The 23,257-nt window shown below is 33.8% G+C and overlaps 1 protein-coding gene across 3 annotated transcripts in view; it reads left to right on the forward strand.

Moving 5' to 3' along the window:
• The window catches only part of LOC111505223 (terminal nucleotidyltransferase 5C), a 173,852-nt gene extending 157,276 nt beyond the window's left edge, over positions 1 to 16,576 (forward strand). For all 3 annotated transcript variants that reach the window (XM_023159999.2, XM_023160001.2, XM_023160000.2), the window contains exon 3: positions 14,000 to 16,576. In XM_023159999.2, coding sequence (XP_023015767.1) covers positions 14,000 to 14,360 — 361 coding nt within the window. In that variant the 3' untranslated portion in view covers positions 14,361 to 16,576. The remainder of the gene's footprint in view (positions 1 to 13,999) is intronic.
• Positions 16,577 to 23,257: the final 6,681 nt, after the last annotated feature.

The raw sequence follows: 23,257 nt of genomic DNA on the forward strand, positions 1-23,257 counted from the left end.
TCATAGAATAAACTCTATTGATTAGTTTTTTGACAATTTTAAACTTGTTATATTACATACTTGTAAGGAAAATGGAACTCGTAATTGCAACTAGAACTGGTAAAATCATCAATAGATAATAATAATCCACTAATTGTAAAACTCGTTTCTCAAAATTAGAAAAAGAGTGTAATTAAAAAATATGTCTGATATAAATGAAAGTGAAAACACTATGGTCGATGTTAACTTTCAATTTACCTCTAACGTTCAGATATGTGAAGCTAGCCAAAAAAATCGGAAAATTGAATTTCAATACAGTCAAAGAATTGTTCATCGAATGACCACGTTAGTGGTCCATTAAGAGAACCTGGGCTAACTTCATGTTCAAATTTACGTGCTAAGTGAAAAAACTCAATTGTTTGTCTATCGTTGTTAGTTCATGTTTCTCCATTGAGCAGATTCGTTTGTAAACGAACAATAAAAAATCAATTTCTCCATCAAATGATTTACCGTTTTTATCCGAGACAACCGAAGAGTAAATACTTAGGTCGGGCTAACTTCACATTTTGCATAATTAATTTACTGGTTTATTTTGAGACAACTGATAAGAAACAACCGTTTGGAATTTTAAAGAGTCCATAAACCAGACAAAAAAAAACATCACAATTTAATTTTTTTTAAATTTTGTTGTTTTTAATTTTTACATTTCTCAGAATTTCCATTTGATTGTAGATCGTTTGTCCACGTTTTTCCAACAATTGATTTACCATTTCATTTTTATACAACCCACCTTCGAACGATATAATATAAGTATCTTCTTTAAGTGCATTTTCAGCTACAGCTGATTCATCAGTTTACCCGAAGCGATAATTTCTCTTGTGTTCAGAGAGATTCATATTTCTTTTCGTGGATCTAGTATATAGACCACTTGTAGCTACAGGGGATTCGTTATGTAACCTGTGTTGATAAAAGCTATCTGGGTTCTTAGCTGACCTAAAACTCTCTCTGATAGTTTTCATTGGTCTGAATATTGGTTTAACGTTATGTTTCTTCCGATTTTTTTCAATCCCGTCTGTAACATTTTTAACGTAGAGGAGGAAATATTTTCCTTTAACGGACCTAGCTGAAGTTACTTTGGCGTTATCTCTCCTGGGTTGAATCACCCGCCCGAATTCTACTTCGCTACTACCCTTTTAAGTCATTTATGGGGATTAAATTCGTCGGAGAGACTCAGGTTCACGGATATATCGATCCCTCTCAATCAACGTTTTAGTTACTCCTCTTCATTGTCATGGCTAATGGTTCTGAGTTTTTATTCAGATATCTGTCTGTGTGTATTGGTTTCCACAATTTACTATAACGATATTTATTCTACATTAACTATAAGCTAGCTCACAAGCATGGACCATCAAGAAGGAGGTGTGTACTTTCCCGTTGTTGAGAATCCTTGGATCAAGTCAAGGAATAAAATCTACAATATATTCGATATATCGTAATGTAATAATGAATTTGGATATATATTAGATTAATTAAATGTGAACATAAAACCTTGAGTTCTGAATATCCCTATTCATACCTATGGGAAGGAGTAAGTTTTCCTCACAATTACATAAGTAGATTTCAAAATTTACTTATGTAGAAAAGAAAAACAAATTATTCTTCCAGCCTTATAGTAAAATAAATAAAATATACGCAAATTATTATGATTTTTAATCTTCTGGTAGACGAAGCGGAAAGTGAGTAAAAGTAGATAATTGTTTTTAAATAAAATATATTTCACTCATATGATGAATTTCGATACGTCAGACAATGTCAGACAGTTGATGCGTTCTCCGGTCAAATTCAAACAATGAGCTCATTCAGGCTACTTTAGTTTTTTATTGAAAATTAGATATTATAAAAGTAAATCATCTCCCAAGTATCCCATAAAATTTTTCGGTTCATATGTCAATTAACAACTGAGCAAGAGCAATTGAAAATGTGAGATCGCTCGCGGTACATCTTGACGTCACACCAGGCAAACGAGCTTCGAGCGGTGTCAACCGGGCCTGTAGTTGGAGATTATGAATCGCTGCTATGTCAATTCAATTCAGTTTTCTTCAAAGTAATGTATATATTAATTCTGGGTTGCTGGCATTTTTGAGACAAAAGTTCTATAATAAATAAAGAGTATCTTGGCATTCCAATATTGTTTTTCGAGTTCCAGTTTTCAACTAATATTCCAGACAAAGTAGAATCTGATGATGTATCAACAGAAGTCATGTCTGATGTACTCAAACTTTCACTGTCCTTAGTAGTAGGGCATGGGAGAGGGGTGCGACTGGGCGACTGTTTTACAGATTCTATAGAGAAGTCGGGAGTGAATCATTGGATCTGTCGCGAAAGGCAATCCAGCTTCTCACGGGGCATGGGAATTTTCCGGGATACCTGGCTCGATTTAACCTGGGCCCGGAGGTTCCCTGCCCGTGTGAGTATGGGGAGCCGGAAACGGCAGAGCATGTGATTGAAAGATGTATGATAGGGAACAGGATTGGGTGGCGAGAGTGGAAGGAAACAACGGAGAGGGTGAATGGCGAAATGAGTCTAAGGGATGCAAACGAGAAAAAGAATGAATGGATACGATTTGCGAATGAATGGGCAGACAGCGTGGTGAGGGATGAAAGGAAATGATTTGGGCAGGTTACCAGCGCACAGAAGAAACTGGAAAGGTCGCTTCTGTGGTACGTGACTGTTAACCTGGTCAGGGCTGGACACGAGTCTGGGGAATTGTATGTGAATCCAGCATATGAGATCACATTGTGGAGAAAATGGGGAATTTGGGTTGGGACAAAAATTAGATTCATTTGAATTGGATCGTGGCTGATTAGAAGAATTGTTTATGTTTATTTATTTCTGATGTATTTAAGTTATCATTATTGTAATTAGGAATTGAGTTTAAATTGTTAAGAATGTAAAGAATCATATTGTAAAACTGTATTTGGGAAATAAAGAGATGGGTCTTCTACCCCGCTGATTCGTCCCAGTGTATTGGCGTCGTTCTGCGACGGTGATGCGGTGGGGGAGAGAGTTCAGAGGAGTAGGGGTTCCCTTTCACACTAAAGAACCTGAGTAGCGGCCAATGTCGAGAGTTCCTAACTTTCTCGTTCCAAAGTAAGTTAGACTTTTTATTGAGAGAAATTTAGCAAGGCCTCTGCTGTTTTCCTGAACAAAAATTTTGCAACGCAAGTGTGATTCACTTCAATCTCGCTTCTCATGATTCTCAATACATTTTTTTTAATAAATTTTGGGTCAAATGAACACTCCATAGAGACTTGAGTAGATAAAATTCTGGAAGTTTGTGAGTCTAAAAAAACTCTTTTCTTTTCTTTTTTTCAAACAGTGTACAATAACAAATTAATGAGTCACATTTCTTCATTATATTTCCTTGCAGAACAAAATTTGGAACATTTCAATTCTCATTTGTAGTAAATATTGAAATTTCAATAGAAAATCGGTTCTAACAGAAACGGCCTAATTCTTATTTATAATAATATTCATATGACAATTCAAGCAATTGCTAATATGGAAGGCATTTAATTTGTTTGAAATATTTGGTATATGTGAATGCCTTTTAGTGAAGTCAGAACAAGAAGGTGAAGTTTCCGTTTAACATTGATTGTTTCCATCTGATACTTTTCGAATTGTGTTGGCAATTTCAATTTTGTCTGCAAGTGAATTGTCTATATATCCTTCATCGATAGTGATAGACTTCCAGCCACCGTGTCTCTTCAAATTTGTGATGTTTCGATTATTATCAGGAAATAACGTCGCTGAAGCTCGACGAATGCTATAATCTGTGCCATTTCAAAGATTGAGTGAATTTAAAAATTCTGCAATTTCAATATGAAATTTCCAAAACTGTGGATACCCACAGGCATATTCGAACATGTTTTTGTCTGTTTTTCTCGAATTCTCTTGAATATGGAAGACCAGAAAAATCTACAGTCGCCCATCATATTTTGCAACGAAACCATTCCATAGACTTTAGTTCATTAATATTAGTTAGACAAATTAACAACAACCGGCATCTAGATGCCTACGAGAGTGTAGAAATAAGTAAAAATAAATATTATGAATAACAATGGTAGACCAATTCCTAATAGTATACTATATAGCTTGTTGAAAAAATATTTTAATTATCAGATTTACATGACTATTACATAAGGTCACATTGTAAAATTAATTTAAGACATTTAGGACGCAGGTACCTAACTGAGGTATCTACGGTGTAAATAAGGATAACATTTCAGGTATATCATCTTCAAGATGATCACTTGGTGATCGAAACACGTGTCGAGGTGTTAAAAAACTAATGTTTGTTGTTCCAAACAGTGCATTACAAGAAATAAGTGATCTAGGGAAAGGCTTTATACAAAAAAAAAACTATACTCGTACATCTGAGAGATATGGAAACAACCAAATCAAAACAGTTGTGAAAATCAGTATGATCAAACTCTCATTTTTCCATGATTCTCCAGTATAATTCTGAAATATTATATAATTCAAATACTACATACCCAACATCCGGTAATTGAAATTTGGCACGAGATTTAAAATCGTGTCGTTTCCTGTTTTTGAAGCAACTTGTTACAACTATAATTATGGTTCGCACTAACCTACACGGTGTGGAGGTTAGCGCGACTGGATAAGTCGAAAAACAACAAGATTAGAGCAGGTATGCAGTGGGAGACAAGTAAAATAAGAACTCTTTTTTCTGTTCAAGTTTTCGTGACTTTATTGGTCTTCTTCAGGAACTCTATAGTAATAAAGTAAATGTTGAACAATTGCAAAAATTTGTAAAAAAATACTTACGAAAGGTGAGGTTATACATAGGAAGCAAGCATGAAAGTGACGAAGCCAATGACAAGACTTCAGATCAGAGAGATTATGACCCCATCTTTGATTCGTGTAATTTCAGTTTCAAAATGGTTCTTGAAAATTGCTTCAAAGCAGAACCGGAAACATCGAACGGAGTGAAAATTACAAACGTGGATGCAAGATGATTCTATTTCCAGATCGACAAAATCACCAACCCTTTCTGAGATATTTGCAAAAAAAACTGAAAATGACAAAATTTGTTTTTTGCTCTACCGCCCCCATTTTCAATAATATCAAAAAATGACAGAAACTTTTTGCTTTATTTCATGTCTTTCATAATCTGTTTAACCCATATTCCAATGCGACGTTTAGTTTATTAAAATGTATTAATCAACATATTTTCTCAATACGAATCTGTATTTTTTAATACATTTTGGTAGTCATTGTTTTTATAAGTTCATTGGCATATTACAACATATGTATTTCTCAACGTTTCTTCCAAAAAAACACTACATAATAATTCCATTATTCACCTTTTTTTTCAATGAGTAATCAAGTTTCTATATATCGTTGCAAGCACATAGTTAATAGTATCGTAATACACCACAATGAAAAAAAACAGTTGCTAAAGAGAATGTAACAAAATAATAAATCGTAGAAAATGAACATCATAACGGAATGCCTCGCGTTACTTTTTTTAGTTACCGTCTCACGTGATATCGCATTAAATGTACGAATAGTCTTCCATAATTCCTCAAATAAATACTTGTTCTAGAAATAGTGCGCTTGTGGAAGTTATTTAACATCTGTGGAGTGATAGCCATGCAATTAGTCAATATTTTGAAAATTTGTTCTGAATTCTCTATTTTTTATGAAGCTCCACAATAAAAATCTAGGAGAGAAAGGTCCGGTGAATGTGTTGGCCATTCAATAAGACCATTATTTTCCATCCATCTACCTGTCATAGTTGTATTGAGGAAATCTCTGCACATTCTCCTGCGATATGGTGGACGAAACGATGAAGATTACAGACGCGGTTCAACCCGGACAACAGTATATCATATATATATATATATATATATATATATATATATATATATATATATATATATATATATATATATATATATATATATATATATATATATATATATATATATAGTTGAAGAAGGCATCCATTTAATTTCGTGTAGTGGAAACAATAGAAAACAGTTCTCAACAAAACACGCGACTCAGACTTGTTTTTTGTCTGTTTGTTGGAATTTGAGTTCAGAGTTTGTTTTCGAAACTGAAATGAGTTTTTTGTGAAAATCCGACTTTTCTTATATTGTACTTAGTAAGTTTCATTCAATAGTGTTTGATTTATTTGAAGAGGTTCATAAATGAAAAAGTTACGTCAATATAAAGAATCGAGTAAAACATTTGTTGACATTTAAGTAATTCTATAAAAATACTATTCAGGTCATTGGACTCAAACTTTGATTAACTATATTTCTAATAATAGTAAATGGATTTTCCTATAAATCAAATGAATTATATTTTGCTGTTACTAGATCTGAGGAACAGCTAGTTTTTCAATTTCAATACATTTGGAACATAATGACAAATTACTTCAACAAGAAAATAATTGTCTGATTGACTCGGCCGTTACTTGAAGATCCGTAGAAATTTCAAAAACTACACCTCTCGATTTGATATCCACAAACTTTATTTGAAAAATATAATCACATGTTTCGCTAGCACATTAGCTTTGCAAGTGTATGAATACTTCAAATTGTTCTTACATTAATATATATTTATATACTACTAGTAACCATAATGAATTTTGGAGGAAGTCTTTATGGGGAATGTTCCTCCTGACGAAAAACAAGTTGTTTTCTTAAAAGATCTTCAAAACAACGCATTTTAAACTCATCATTTCAACCTTTTTCTTTAAAAAATCATTTAAATACTCAAAAAAGAGGAATGAAATAATGTATTCAACATTTAAACGGATTCTTTTTCATTTCATCATTTGGCAATATCGGTTATAGCTAATAAAGGACAATGAATCTGTTACAATGAGACAAAGATGACATATTTCAGAGGCGTGCTGTTCTGTTTACTTATGTTCCGAGTTCCGAGACATTCTGTGACATATGATATTTTTTGCACCTAACCTATCTTCCTCTATATAAATAAATAACAAAACAACTGTTGTTTATGTGGCTTATGGAGGTGATATTGAACAATTATTCATATTTTGTCTTAATTGTTGATTTATAAAGATAATTTTTCTTTTTCAAAGTAGAATATCTAGGTACGTATAAATTATTTCAACTTGATATAGGCTCTATTGCCAATATATGAATTAGAAACAAATCCCTTTAAAAATTAAATCCCAACATTTGAAACATCAGTTTCAATACTTTTCGAAGTGAATTTGAAAAACTCATGAATTAAACTCAACTTTATTTTGTTCAAATTTGCATTTGCTGTAATAACCCAAATTGAGGAACATTCCCCATTATGGTTACCTGTAGTATATAAATATTAGTGTAAGAACAATTTGAAGTCTGTCTGTCTGTCTGTCTGTCTGTTTTTCCGTTAATCAGCTGCCCCCCCAATACGAACGACAACTCTCAGAAGTTGAGAAACTTGTGCGAGCTAAGGACTAACGAGGTCTTACCTTTTAACGTGTGATTCCTAACACGGTAAAGTGTTATACACTTGAGAAAGCTACTGTGCTAGCGAAACATGTGATCAAATTATAGTTTTCAGCAATCACATATGTTTGTATCGATATATTGCTATTATAAAATGCATTATTTTTTTAATATTTTATTCAATTTGAATAGTCATAAAAAGTTTCCCTTTCAAGAGGTATGATTTTTTCAGTATTGGTAGAAGATTTATATTATAAATCTTTCGAAATTATAATTATCGTCAGAGAGTAGACCCAAATTTCCATTTGATGCTAGTTGTCTCAGATGCATCATTCGAATATTATTATAAGATGATAATGTAGGAAGTAATCGAAAATTTGCTAGAAATTCAACAGGAAAAATACTGATGGTAGCGCTATTTCACATACACATCTGTAGTAAATGAGCTTCACAGAGAAATTGGTTCTGTGAATTATAAAAAAGGTGGGCCAAATAGGAATACTGATAACACAAGACAACAATCCATGATAAAGTATGTAGTAAAAGAAATGAGTTGAACGAATTGGTTTTGCAAGAAAAAAATGAAGCGTTGTTCCAAAAACACAAATGAAACCATTGAAGTCAGACTTTTTACATACTCTTGAATCTGGTGAAGAGGTGGAGAGACTAGGGTACTGCTGTTGACTATGAGATAAAAGTATAAATTACGGTAATTTTCGTCAATGATGAGGCTATATTCACACGAACTGTACGATTTCATCGCAAAATAGACGACATCAGGCTTGTGAGAATTCAAATTTGAGTATACATTGCAAGAGACCTTATTCCCATAACGTAAATATTCGTTGTGGTACTGAATAATAAAATAACGGAGTATTTTGTTTTACAAAATCTTGATTAAGAAAGGTTTCTTGAATTTCTGGAAAATGACGAAAGGAGTTATTGTAGACAGAGCCGTCCTTAGGGAGGAGCACCGCTACAGGCCTCGTGCCAGGAGTCCTTACTCGCGCTGAAAAACGAGTATGAAGTTTTTATTGAATGAAAATTATACAATAATGTATAGATAGACGTGTCTGAAATATCTGTCTGATTACCCGAGGTGGGTAGGTGCCTCATCTTGTTGAAATCGATAGATAGGTCCGTCGTCTTCTATTCAAATGGCCCGCTAGATCATCTGATATGACGCCCTTAGATTTTTTCAGGAGATACCAGTAATGTAGAGTGTACTATTCACAACCGCAGTCTATTCTATAATTCAAGTACAGAATAAGAGGTTTTTTCAACGAAATTACCCCACAAACATTTCATAGTAAGAAATGAATTTGGGAACAGACTTCAGTAGATATTGTTATTATTGCCAGAAAGTTGTAAAAACCTTTTATTCTGTACTTATTTATGTAGTAGCACTGTACTGTAGTATTTATATACTACAGGTAACCATAATGGGGAATGTTCCTCAATTTGGGTTATTACAGCAAATTTGAACAAAATAAAGTTGAGTTTAATTCATGAGTTTTTCAAATTCACTTCGAAAAGTATTGAAATTGATGTTTCAAATGTTGGGTTTTAATTTTTAAAGGGATTTGTTTCTAATTCATATATTTGCAACAGCGCCTATATCAAGTTGAAATAATTTATACGTACCTAGATATTCTACTTTAAAAAAGGAAAATTATCTTTATGAATCAACAATTGAGGCAAAATATGAATTATAGTTCAATACCACCTCCACAAGCCACATAAACAACAGTTGTTTTGTTATTTATTTATATAGAGGAAGATAGGTTAGGTGCACAAAATGTCATATGTCACAGAATGTATCGGAACTCGGAACATAAGTAAACAGAACAGCACGCCTCTGAAATATGTCATCTTTGTTTGTCTCATACAGGTTGTTACGTTTCAATTTGACTTCAAAACACGTTTCAATGTGACCTTTCAAAACACTACGTTACCTTTTAAGATCTTTATTCAAAGGATATTAACAATGTAATTAAGTTACAAGTAGATTTTATTCATTTAACATCATAGTAATGGGAATCTTCCGTTCCATAGAAAACTATACCTGAAATGTACAAAAATATATGTAGGCTCCCTGACTAACTGCTTTGACCAGTACTTACACATTCTCCTCTTGCCAATCGACGTTGGAGATCCGAAAATTCCCCGCTAGGTTGAAATAGTTGTTATTGTTTGTTTCTCAGTTTACTTCGCCTATCATTTTTCAGCCGTTGCCTGCCTTATTCTCTATACCTTTCCGAGAATATTTCTTGCATAGATTGTTATTCATCACTTCCAGAAGGACTACTACATATTAGAGCCATATCGCCTGAAAAACAATATTAGTTAGCTCTGGGTTTCTGAATACTGTTTGATATTTTCGGTAAATATTCTGCATAATATGAATGCTCAAATATTTGTACTGAAAGGGAAGGATGTGGCGACTTACCTTATGTGTTTCTATTCCATCGCATGAATAAGGATTGGTAAATAGTTGAAAATAGGTTGGAACAATATTTTTGTAAACATTCTAATACAAGGTTAAGAGACAGCTGTTGGTTGACATCCGCCGAACTTTCGTAGTGTCGTTCCGACGAACTACACCGAACTAGTTCTACAGTTGTTCACGGGTGGAGGATTGATCGGTTACTCAAGTTGTCAAGGGTTGTTTTAGGGTTGCATTGCTTTGAGAAGGAGTTTTGATGGGTCATGGACTTGTTGATATTGTCTCAAGTGGCTGTGGAGGAATTGATAGATGTATGATGTTGTGCACAGCGCCCCCTTGGTGCTTGTAGTGTAGATTGGACGCACTGTGGCAACAACTGGTTAGCTGTCAGATGTGGCAGTCTCTTAGTATTCGGAAGTTGGCGTTCGATGAGTTTGGTTCGGAGTTCCAGGGTACCATCAGACTGATTGTAGGATATATATGGTTGTATTTGTGCCATTCTTCACGGGGATTATTTCTACAAGTCAGGATTGTATAGTGGAAGACTGATTGGTCATTTTGGTGTGGATATTTGCAGTTTGAAACTTAAGCTCTTTTGAGGATTTGTGGTGGTTACCGAACTCGTGCCAGGTGGAAGGATTTCCGAAATTAGGTATGTCTGAATCACTGTCGCATCTCTCATGTGGTCTTAGCTATGATATCACCTCTTCAATTCTACAACCTTCGTTTCTCGTCTCTAGATTCATAAGAAACAGAAGGCCCTCAGTCACTCATCAAGTCCCAGTAGGACTTCCGTGCAGAGCACCGCACACGAAGAAACGTATAGAAAACCCCTTGGCCAGGGTAAGAATTTTACCACTAAATGTGTTTTTGATGATTTTAGTAATTTCTGATTCCATCGTTATATCTCAACTGAATATTAGTATTGAAGAAGAGGTTTCAACATTCATTCAATTTTCTTGATTTTTTTTTACGGGTTATATGGTTATACAGGGCACCCAAAAATATACTCTTGTTATCTTGCTACTTTGCTTAATGAAAATATACCAGGGGTATTGATTAGTCAAATAGTCCCTATTGAATGGGGGTTGAATCTCACCTTGTTTTTATCTGATTCTGATTGAGAATTTTCTTCCGTAGGGTTTTTTTTTCCTGTTTTCCTGTTTTCCGGTTTTCCTGTTTTCGGATTTTTTTTCCTATTTTCTTCTTGGGTCTTTTTTGGTGATCCATTTCTGGTCCAGTTTGTCGTGCCCTACAGGGTGATCTATCTTGGTGGTGCTACAGGGTGATCCATCTCCGCCGTACTACAGGGTGATCCACTTCCGTCGAACCACGGGGTAGCCTAACACCATATACCGGGTGGCCCAAAAGGAGCACGCAAGTTATAATTGATTTATTTGAATATTTGTGCTATACTGAGTTATTTAAATGATTGTTTGCCCTTCTGTTTATTGATACCTGTTTGATATAGTGTTTGTTCATCGTTTATTGATTAAGAGTTTGTTTATTGATACCTGATTGATATAGATATTTGTGAAACGGAAATTGAGGTATTTTCGTCCTTTCACGATTGCTTGTTGACACCGATGCGCCTACGCCTGAGCTCTCGCGACGCAAACGAGATTGTCTTACCTACCGATACTAGTATTTACGATTTCACCTACTCAATTTTCGTAGTAGTTTTACTTGACGTATTGTAGTTTCTTTTGAGCGTCGTTACTACCGTAATTTATGGCTGATTGAATTCGTGGTATATACACCGCGCTGTTTTATTGACATTTGAACATCCATCGCGTAGTAGTGTGAATATTACATTGTTGTCTTAGAAGCGTTGTTGGTTAATCCATGTAAGTTAGGATTACTGAATAAATCATATTGGGGATCTTTATCTTTTATTTCCAATATTAATTGGTAAGTTATTGATATTGTGAGTTACTTAGGGTATCTGGAGGATTAAATTTACCTGGCGCCCATTAAGATCTATTTGAAATTTGCTAAGTTGTTTAACCCACTCCCGTCTCCACTGTTTAGCTTAGCCGCGGATACCCATCTGTCTTATTTATTTGTTACCGACAGATGATTTAGTCTCCTCTTGTGGTTTGTGAGGTGACAAGGTAACAGATTCATTGTCCTTTATTAGCTATAACCGATGTTGCCAAATGATGAAATAGAAACGAAATGTTGAATACATTATTTCATTCTTTTTTTTTGAGTATTTTAATATTTTTTTAAAGAAAAAGGGTGAAATGATGACTTTGAAATGCGTTGTTTTGGAGCTCTTTTAAGAAAACAGCTTGTTTTTCGTCAGGAGGAACATTCCCCATAAAGACTTCCTCCAAAATTCATTATGGTTTCTTGTAGTATATAAATATTATTGTAAGAACAATTTGAAGTATTCATGCACTTGAGAAAGCTAATCTGCTAGCGAAACATGTTGTGATTATATTTTTCAAATAAAGTTTGTGGATATCAAATCGTTAGGTGTAGTTTTTGAAATTACTATGGATCTTCAAGTAACGGCCGAGTCAATCAGACAATTATTTTTCTGTTGAAGTAATTTGTCATTATGTTCCAAATGTATTAAAATTAAAAAACTAGCTGTTCCTCAGATCTAGTAACAGCAAAATATAATTAATTTGATTTATAGAAAAATCCATTTACTATTATTAGAAATATAGTTAATCAAAGTTTGAGTCCAATGACCTGAATAGTATTTTCATAGAATTACTTAAATGTCAACAAATGTTTTACTCGATTCTTTATATTGACGTAACTTTTTCATTTATGAACCTCTTCAAATAAATCAAACACTATTGAATGAAACTTACTGAGTACAATATAAAGTCGGATTTTCCCAAGACGGAAAACAAAAAACTCATTTCAGTTTCGAAAAGAAACTCTGAACTCGAATTCCAACAAACAGACAAAAAACAAGTCTGAGTCGCGTGTTTTGTTGAGAACTGTTTTCTATTGTTTCAACTATCCAGTGCTTGTTTTGCTCATGTTCTAGAAAGGAAAATTAAATCTCATTTTTGTTTCGAATAAACAACAATGCAACAAATCAATGAAAACAGCCTACCTACACAGTAAAAAAGTGTTGTCAATTTCAACTACAAACTGACTGAAACTTTGGTTGAAATCCACAGTTTTTTGTGAAATCAACAAAAACAATAAATTGTTGACCTCAATTTTTTCAGGGGCAAAGCACAAGCACTACAGGAATATTCTCAAGACGCTCTAGGAGTGGGGCTTGTGCGCAGGTAGCGATTCACGTTGGATTTGAATCGCTGGAGATTAAATTCGTTCTCAGGAAGTTTATTTCACCTAAACGCAGTTTTTCAAATGAAAGAGTTCAAGGTGTACTGAGTTGAACCTCAAAACGATGAGCAGTCACAGTCTGTCGCATATTTCTGATATGTACCGGTCTTGGTGGAAGAGAGACAAATCTCCGACCTGTCTTCGTATTCCAGACTGTCAAGGTTGAAAGTGATGTTCGTGTCTCCAATCAGACGAATGGCTCCTTCCTATCTAGTAGCTACAGGGTATGCTAAGGGCGGAGCTCCGTACATGTGAACAATACTCCAAATAAGATCTGATCTGAACTTTATAAAGCATCGAAAGCTGCTGATGTGTGTAGTTTTCTGGTTCTGGTTGGAAGACAGGTTAAAAAGTCTGCAAAATACTGGGGCGAGTTCACTGGCGCACTTTTTATGTACGATGACAGGCACTCTATCAGGACCAGACGCTTTGTTGATATTGAGCTATTTCAAAATTCGCCTGACTAGACGTTGTCGAAAATTAATAAGCGGCATTGTGGATTCCAGTGAAGATGTTCAAATTGGCAAAAATGAAGTTTGTTGCGATTAGCAAAATATTTTTAAGATGGTTCTTCGAGCATTGTCAAGTCAACACAAAGACTTGTGGTTTTCACGAGCAAAGTTTTCTTTCACACTCTCCAGATGAATTTCTCTATATAATAATTTTATTATATATATTATCTTATTATATATACCTTATTATATATATAAAATCCCTCTTACCTCTCATTCTATATTTGTCAATTTTGTTTCAGGTACATGTGCTCCCGCTTCTTCATAGATTTTCCCGATATCTCCCAACAGAAAGCTAAGTTGGAAAATTACTTATGGAACCATTTCGTCGAACCCGACGAAGAAGCTTTACGTCACCAGTACCTGATGCTCCTTCATGACGTCGTCGAAGAATCGACCGTTTGCCTCATGGGACACGAGAGGCGTCAAACCTTGCAGCTCATTAAAAACCTAGCTTGGCAGGTTCTCTATCAAGACCAACAGAGGATTATGACACAACAACCGCCCCCTCTAGTTTACGCAAACGGAATCGTCTACGCCCCTGTCATCCAAACCAACTGCTTCTGCACATGTAACACGACGTGGATGCAGTGTTGTTCGTGATATGAAATTTGTGGGGGAGTTGCCGGCAGCGGCCGACTGCACACGAATTCTAATATTTTGTGTGCGAAAACAACCGATAACGGTCGCCCTACTATGTGACGATGAAAGCGTCGGTCGTAACCGTAAACAACTGACAACTACCGTTAAAGGATACACTAATTAAGTGACAGGTTCGGAACCGCTCAATTCACGTTTCACGCGTCACTATAATTGCCATGTGAGAATCATTCCGAAATTTATTGAATTGAAAAACTGTGCAGAGCTGTCTTGAAACAAGTGTAGTAATGAGAATAGGTTGAAAGTTAATTGCATAATAATCATTTAGATAGATCAAAGAATCAAGAGGAGTCCTGGATTTAATTGATTTCAATATCAGAAACTTTCATTAATTGTAGATTGAATGCTGAACTAAATCAAAGCCTTCAGGATTTTTTTTGCATCATGTGCGAATTAGAGATTCTTTCCACCATTTAAATACATTTATTTTCCATGTGAAAAAGATGATAAAGATTGGTTATCATATTTTGAATTTTCAAGATTTTTCCATTTATTAATGTTTTCACTTCCCACAGCCTACAAGATTTGAAAAAATTAACAATGAAACCAATAACATTCGTTAGATTCATTTCAGAAATCTTAGTATTTAATACAGAAGTTTTTTTTTACAAATGGAAAGTGTTGGCACTTTTACTGTAAGAATTTTTCACACGGGCTAGCTCTGGAAAAAGTAGTGAAAATTCATATTCAATGAGTATACTTTTATGTTAGTCTCCAAATAAGAAGCTGAAAGAAGTTGATGACAAAATTGCTTTTCGGATGAACCCATCTCAGTACAACAACTTTTAGGATGGCTCTAATATTTTCTTTTTGTGAAATGAAGCTGACTGCTCTTAAAATACAAAGCAGTAATTTTGGTGTGAGTGGCTGTGAAAACGAAAACATTATTCTGGGTTGTGTGTATGAAAATAGCGATTAGGGAGTGAGTTTCATTTGAAATGCCATCTGAAGAGTCCATCTTTGCTAAATTCATCAAAAAGCCCCCCAAAATGATTTTGTATCAACTTTTCTCTCGGTCTGTTTCTCTATTTGCACTTGTCCTCCTTCAGGCGAATTTGAAGGAGTTTGACAATAACATTCGAAACTAGTCACTTCCTCGGAGATAAGTTCATAGAAAATTTCCGGTAACTTTTTCGTTGTCTTGAATTTAATCAAGTACTTATTGATCTTTCATACCAATATTCACCATTTTTGAATATTTTCATATATAATTTCATTTCCTCTGCCAAACAAGTAAAGGAATTGACCTATGTGTAAAAAATTATTTTGCCACATATCTTATCACATATTCGGAAATTTTTTAAAAACACTTCAAATCTTATACATGAATAAGGTAATTCATAAGTTTTGGACAGGTTTGAAATGACATATTTTTATTTTCTCTCTTTTTTTATATTTCAAATATTTCATTCAATTATCTTCAGTGGAATTGTATCTTTGATTTGAAATTGTATTTATTTTTATATTTCCATTCATTGTTAGAAATATTTATCTGAGTTTCAAACTCGCTACACCTTTAGGTTGCGTATTGAGATATATTATCGTTTGAAAATCTTCAGTTTGATCGCCCAATCGCAATAAGTGTGAAAATTACTTCCATATTGAATATTTTCAGATATATGTTGTCAATCGTAGGTAATTTTAGGTCTAATTTAAATTGTATTTTTAGAATAATGATGAAACATTCTCGAGTTAAACAGAAATACAATAGTATTAGAGACATATTACAAATCTATAATTCCTCTTAGTAGTATTACTGATTATTCACTTGTATCGTTCTAGAGACTTTCTAATGAAAAAGTGATGTAAGCAAATGGATGCTTATTTGAAAGATATGATATATCGATTGTGAAATAATGTCTCCTTATATCATAACATTTTCTGTTTAACTCCCAATGAAATGACTCTTGACAATGACCTCCGCAAATTTTGCCAATAAGTACTTATTAGCTTGGGTGAATGACTGAATAATGTGAAGGAAGGCCAGAAATAGATATTCACCCTAAAATTCACATGAAAAGATGACATCTGCAACATTTTTGACCGACCTATTAAGAACGAGTCCTCTACTTGGGATTCAGAAGTTGTATATTATATATATTATGAAATAATAAAAATAAACTTTGTCTATTTTGATTGAAATATATGTATGTTAAGGGCTTGATCTGTATATTTTCATTGTTCCATATGCCCCTTTGAAGTGTGAGATCTAAATATGTTAGAAAAACTATGAAAATTAATGAACCCTGAGAACATTCTGCAATTTAGTTTGAAATCCACAATTTTATCTACTATCTCCCAAAGTTCACTCCCCAATTGATACCCTTCATTGAAAATTTAATATTAAACTCTTGAAGCAGTTTAGGAACTTTAGAGAAAACTTTTATAACTTTCACAAATAGGAAATTGGGTGTTGATGACAAATCCGGTAAAAATGAAATAAACTTATAGATTTTGTTAGGAAGAGAGGTCCATAAACACTGTTTACCAGACATACAATTTTAATTTTTGAAACTTACTTATTACCCACAATTGGATTTTATATCCGATATAGGTATATGTAGATAATATTTGCGATCCATTTCCACATTATTGTTGGTAGAATTTTCAAAGAAATTTTGATCAGGGTAATGAATGAAAACCACTCTGAAATGGTGCCATGTAGAAGAGAAGTTCCGTTGATCAAGTAACTTATAACTTATATTTGTTCTTGTACAGTATTGAACATGCCTCGTGGTTTTGCAAACTTGAGTGAAAATATGACAAGTTGTTATTTGAATACGTTATGTTTATAACTGAATAGAACTGGGATACTTGATGAAAATCTATATGTAATAATTAGTTATGTTTATACATTTTTCAATGTTAGATGTTATGATGAAGGTCGTTTTTATAGGAAAGAAAGTTTTTGGCTGTCTACTCCTCCACTTTCATACAAAAAAGAAACAATCAATTTAAAAAAAGTAACCAAACAATGTTTATCATCCTTATAGGTATGTGTCAGAGTTCTCAGGATTATCCTGGTGCAAAAATCCGATCCTTGGCCAAATTCAATGTGATAGATTGAAGTTATTGTGTACCTACTACTTCTAATTTCTTCTTGTGAATAGTGAAAATATGTATCAACATACTCGCTTCGAAGATAGTCAAATTTCCAGTGAGTATTTTTATTTTCTTTGACAAAATAATTTCCAAACTAATCAGTATAATTTGTATATTTTCAGAGCCCTTCCTTCTACAAATATGTGGATGTCATATTTAGCTGAAGAATGACCAGAAGCAGTGGATTTGGATTCTGTCATTAGAAAAATGGTTTGGCAATTAGCTGATCTGAGTTTTGATGCAATACATTCATCAAATCATGATTTGAGTGTATGCTATGATGCTGAAATAAGAGATGCGAAAACTTTTATAGTTTGATGAAAAGATGTTGATAAAAGTGAAAGTGTAGCTTCAGATAATGAAATTGTGAATATTTGAAATATGTTGTATATATTATAAATAAAATTATGTTTCAATTAATGTGTGTTTATATCTAGTTGTTTGGTGAGTGAAGGACAGAAAATATTAAGTATTTTGTTTATTCTTATTTAATATTTCATAGTGAAATCACTTGTCTATTCGTGTTAGGAATCCCACGTTAAAAGGCGAGACCTCGTTAGTCCTTAGCTCGCACAAGTTTCTCAACTTCTGAGAGTTGTCGTTCGTATGGGGGCGACAGCTGATTAACGTAAAAAAATATTTCAAACAATTTTTTTTAACAGGACAGAGAGAGGCATCAAATGCATTGAACAAAACAGGGTCGTGAAGGATGAGTATATATACTTTGGTGTTTGCTGGAAATTTCACCTTTGGTGTTTCAAACTCTATTTCAATGACAATATAAATTATTCAGGTGTTATTATAGACAAACATTTAAGATGGAACGATCACATTACATATATTACAAAAAAATTCGAATATTATTTCATAAATTCTATTCCTCGGGAGATATTCTTACGAATAAAACGCTAATGATGTTATATAATGCACTAGCTGAATCAATTATAAAATATTGCATAACAGCTTGGGGTGGAACATTCAAAACTGCACTTCAAAATCTTCAAACTGCTCAAAATATGCTACTGAATTTGATCTTCAGAAAAAAATGGACTTATTCCACTGTTTCATTATACAAAGAGGTGAATTTCGCACCTAAATTATTAAATGCCCTTCCAGTTGAACTGAAATCTACAAAAAAATGTAATAAATACAAGCAGTTTCGTCATCCTCGCTTTATTTTTGTTTGTTTACTCTGAAACACTCGTTGATTGAACATTTATTGTACAATTATATGAAGAAAGCAGTTGAGATTGGGTCATAGCACAGGCATTTCATGCCTAGATGCCCTTGTCTCTTACTGATATTCTTCGCTATTAATAATTTATAGTTGATAAATATACAGTTCACTTATTAAAATATACATACATGTCGACAGTGGATAACTTCAAAGCATCAGGTTGATGGGACCAATCAATAATTAATAGTGGATTGTTGCGAAAGCTACAAATATCTATCTTCGGTTCACTCATAGCTTTATCATAGTACCTACGTCGGAATTTTTTTATGAATAGTAGGCTATGAGCTCCTGGTATTCTTTATCATTCCATTTTTATAATTTTCAACAAAACCTGAAGGTGATTTACCGATGAAAACATTGCTGACGGAATCCAATGTATCTTGTTCATTCATATCCTATCGATAGTAACAAATTTGCATGGGTCGTTTATTCACATCGGTAGTGGCGAATGTCTATGAGTTTGTCCGAATGATACATAATTTTCATTATAGTGGTTATGCTCGCCACCCATTTCATAGCGAATTTTGTTGAAGAAAAAGGCAAGGGCGTTATTGTATAGGTAGCAATACTTGATGACATTAGACGGTGAGAATTTTTCCTCTATATAAATATAAAAGTCTGCAAACTGACTGATTCTGATTTGATTTGAATTTTTGTTATATAGTGGACCATACGGTTTATATGTAAGTTAATAAAGGGTACTGACGGAATGAACGAACATGGGGTCCTCAAATACCTCCAATTTATCACTTGTAGTGATGGTCGACATGTTATAGCTATTTTTGATATCGCAGCTTCAATACAATGGATTTGAGAAAGTTGAGGCTACAAGCGCTCATTCTATATTTCGACCGTTTGGCAGACACACGTGGAATGAATCGACTTGGAGATTTTCTTTTCTTTAAATATTCATGATAATAGTCTCCACCAAATATATTATGCTGATTCAACTGCTGCCAGTGCCGCTTCTGCATTTTTTCGTAACAATTCTGTTGAAGTTAATAACTCAATCAATGATTACAATTTCATCAGATCCAGCTTTATACTGAGTTTTTAATGCTTATCAATGTTTTTTTTAATCAGAATACATTGATGTTATATCCTTTACCAAATGCTCACACTTTTCCACAGATTCTACTACCCAATCCGAACGTAAATATATCTACTCTGACTGGTAGGGAATGTTTTTATACTTCATCTATCTTCAAATTAACTCTATCAGTATTAGAGTTTACGGCTCCCATCATCTTTGAGATGATAGGAGCATATCCACGATAGAACAATTCGAACTCTTCTCCGACTCTGCTAGATTTTTCGAACGTTAGTTTTCTATATCAAAGTTTCCATGGGAAGTAAATCTGAAACGAACTCCAGGTTGTCATCGCAAAACAGTGGTTCTGCGACCAAACCCATCGATGCTTCCTTTACTCATTTTTATGATACATCAATGACAGTTATCGATGTTGTGAATCAATATATGAGAAATGAAAAATGTTATAGATATAGATATAGAATTTCAATTTGACTGTTATTTTTCCACCATTGAAATTGATCAGATTACGAGTATCATCCAATATTCGTAAAGTGATATTGTCGAGGTACTGACGACCGCCAAGTTGGATTGGCATATGAATAATATTTCATGGTTCCTTGGTGAGTTTGTATGCGGGCTCTACATCAATTTGAAATCCAAAGATGCTGTAGCTTTCATCACCATTCGCATAATATGTTCCAGTGGTTATATTACAATCCATACGAATAATTCTCACCTCACTGATGTTCATGGGCAATGTTACATAGGTACATCAGTTGCGAACTAAAAATTCAGCAATAGTGTTTTCATGTTTGAGGTGAATGTAATAATTCTAACGTATTTTACATTTCAGAGTAGTGTTTACATATAATGGAAATACTTCGTCGATATTCTCCTCAACCCCATTTTCCAGTTGCATGTCTTTGGATTTGATGAATTTTTAAATCACCAGGTGGACTTTTTATAATGGGGGGAGTTAGCTTTTTCAGAATAGCCGGTAACATTATTTATCACATCCACATTGAATATGAAGTTGTAAAAGTAGAAACCTTTTAAGCCCAGACCATAATAATTATTGCCGGTATCCAACTTGATTGGTGGGTAGAAGTTAGCGCGCTCAAATCGGTAGAGTGTCCCGACAATGAGAACGTAGGTACATGACATTATGCGTGCCTACATTCACATAATTTTCTTTTCAATAAAAACAGAATTTTTTTCTGTAGGTGGACCACTATTTGTATCATGAATACTGCTGCCGTTGGAATCTGTAGTGTTTGTTGAGTCCAGATAGATACATCTATTATGTAACACTAATCGTACAATGACATACGCTGATTACATTCGGGTCACAGATACGGACGATACCAGCTCTGTTATGCCAGCGACGCAAAGTACGGAAATCGCATTTAGACAATGCCAAAATTAGGTACTTTTTAGGTACCGAACTCAAAAATTAGGTGCTGTGTAACTTACACCGCAACTCATACTCAAAGTTGCGTTGCTAGCATTATGTAATGATAGCAACGCAATGAAAATAATAATGAAATAATTAATGTTAAGGAAACACGATAAGGTGCTAATTAAGTGCTAAACGGTGAGGATCGTAACATTTTCTAATTAATAAACAAAAGCTTCCAATTTCGCTAAACAACAGATCTAAGAAGCAGGTCTTTCAAAAACGAAGACGAATGCTAAAATGATTGAAATAAGCCTGGTAATAAGGTGCTAATTAGGTGCTTGCAAGAAACTAAGATGAAAACGACCGTGAATAAGCGGAAAAAAATTCGGGATACCTGATTTAACAATATACTCTCGTAAACTCATACATAGACAATCAAAATAAAGTGCTAATTAAGTGTTCACTAGATATTCACAGTAAACCTAAATTCTATAATGCATATGGGACTCATAGACCTGAAAACCACCATGACTGATGTACTGAGTTTTTATAGTACTCAATAAATAATGACAAGAAAATAAAGTGCTAATTAGGTGCTCGTTAGATATTCATAGTAAACCTACATTCCATAATTGCTATGGGGCTCAAAGACCTGAAAACCACCATGACTGACGTACTGGGTTCCTATAGAACGTTCCTCAATAAATAAGGGCAAGAGAATAAAGTGCTAATTAGGTGCTCTCTAGTAAACCTGGATTCTATAATGCCTATGGGGTTCATGGACCTAAAAACTACCATGCTGATGTACTGAAATCCTATAGAACGTTCCTCAATGAATAAGGGCAAGAGAATAAAGTGCTAATTAGGTGCTCACTAGATATTCATAGTAAACCTAGATTCTATAATGCTTATGGGGCTCATGGACTTTAAAACAGCCATGATGATGTATTGAGTTCTTATAGTACTATAAAGGTTGTTTCATAAGGAAGGACGTGAAAATTAAAAAGCTGATGTTTTCACTTCAGTCTATTGTCTTTCTTCTCATTCTGATTTACAATTGACAAATCGTTCATTATCGATACAGTTTGCATATCCTACATAAATATATTTGCAATATTAGCAAAACGTAGTTGACCTAGTTATAAATGAAAATGATCAATGTACAGGGTGTATATACATAAATAAATATTTTAAAGAATAAGTACAATTAAAGGGCACTACAGTACGTTCCTCAATGAATAAGGCAAGAGAATAAAGTGCTAATTAGGTGCTCATTAGATATTTATAGTAACCCTAGATTCCGTAATGCCTATGAGACTTGACAGATGGACTGACTTCTTATAGTACGTTTCTCAATAAATAAGGGCAAGAGAATGAAGTGCTAATTAGGTGCTCATTAGATAAATAATAGTAAACATAGATTCCATAATGCCTAAGGGACTTTTATGGATCTGAAAACCATCTGGTAATTAGGTACTCATTAGATATTCATGAAACACCTGAGTTCCATAATGCCTATTGACTTCCGTGCCCAAAATTTCCGTTATTGATGTTCTTTATTGGATTGGTATCCGATTTATTTCGTTGCACGTCTGAGAAAGTTGGAAATAATCTATTTTTTTGAAAATATCAAGAATTGAATAAAATAACGTTTTGATCCTCATTTTTACAAAAATCAATTGAGAATAAAGTCATAACTTTCTTATATATTTGAAAAACATATTATTTTTTATCAGTGGGCGTTTGCAAGATGACTTTCAACTGGTTCGTTTATATTCTATATGAATGGGGTGATCTAAGTAAAACAGAGGTCACTGAATTTATAGTATTCTTTCTAAATAACACAAAATACAATTGTTTTCCGTTTTCTTTCAGTAGAACTACAAAAATGATTTTGAATCAAATTTTGAAGCTTCTGTTCTTGTCGAAAATTCAATTCTCATAAAAGAAGCTCTGATCCTTTTTTGTCGACTTATCAGTTGAAGATGTATGAAGCTCTGAAAACCTGCGAGGATAAATATTTGCTATTATTATAGAAAAAAAATTAAAATTCGAAATCTTCTCTTTAG

The sequence above is a fragment of the Leptinotarsa decemlineata genome, unplaced genomic scaffold, assembly GCF_025532065.1.
Source record: "Leptinotarsa decemlineata unplaced genomic scaffold, Ldec_3_MD MMD2_tig00000690_RagTag_RagTag, whole genome shotgun sequence".
Taxonomy (NCBI): Eukaryota; Metazoa; Arthropoda; class Insecta; order Coleoptera; family Chrysomelidae; genus Leptinotarsa; species Leptinotarsa decemlineata.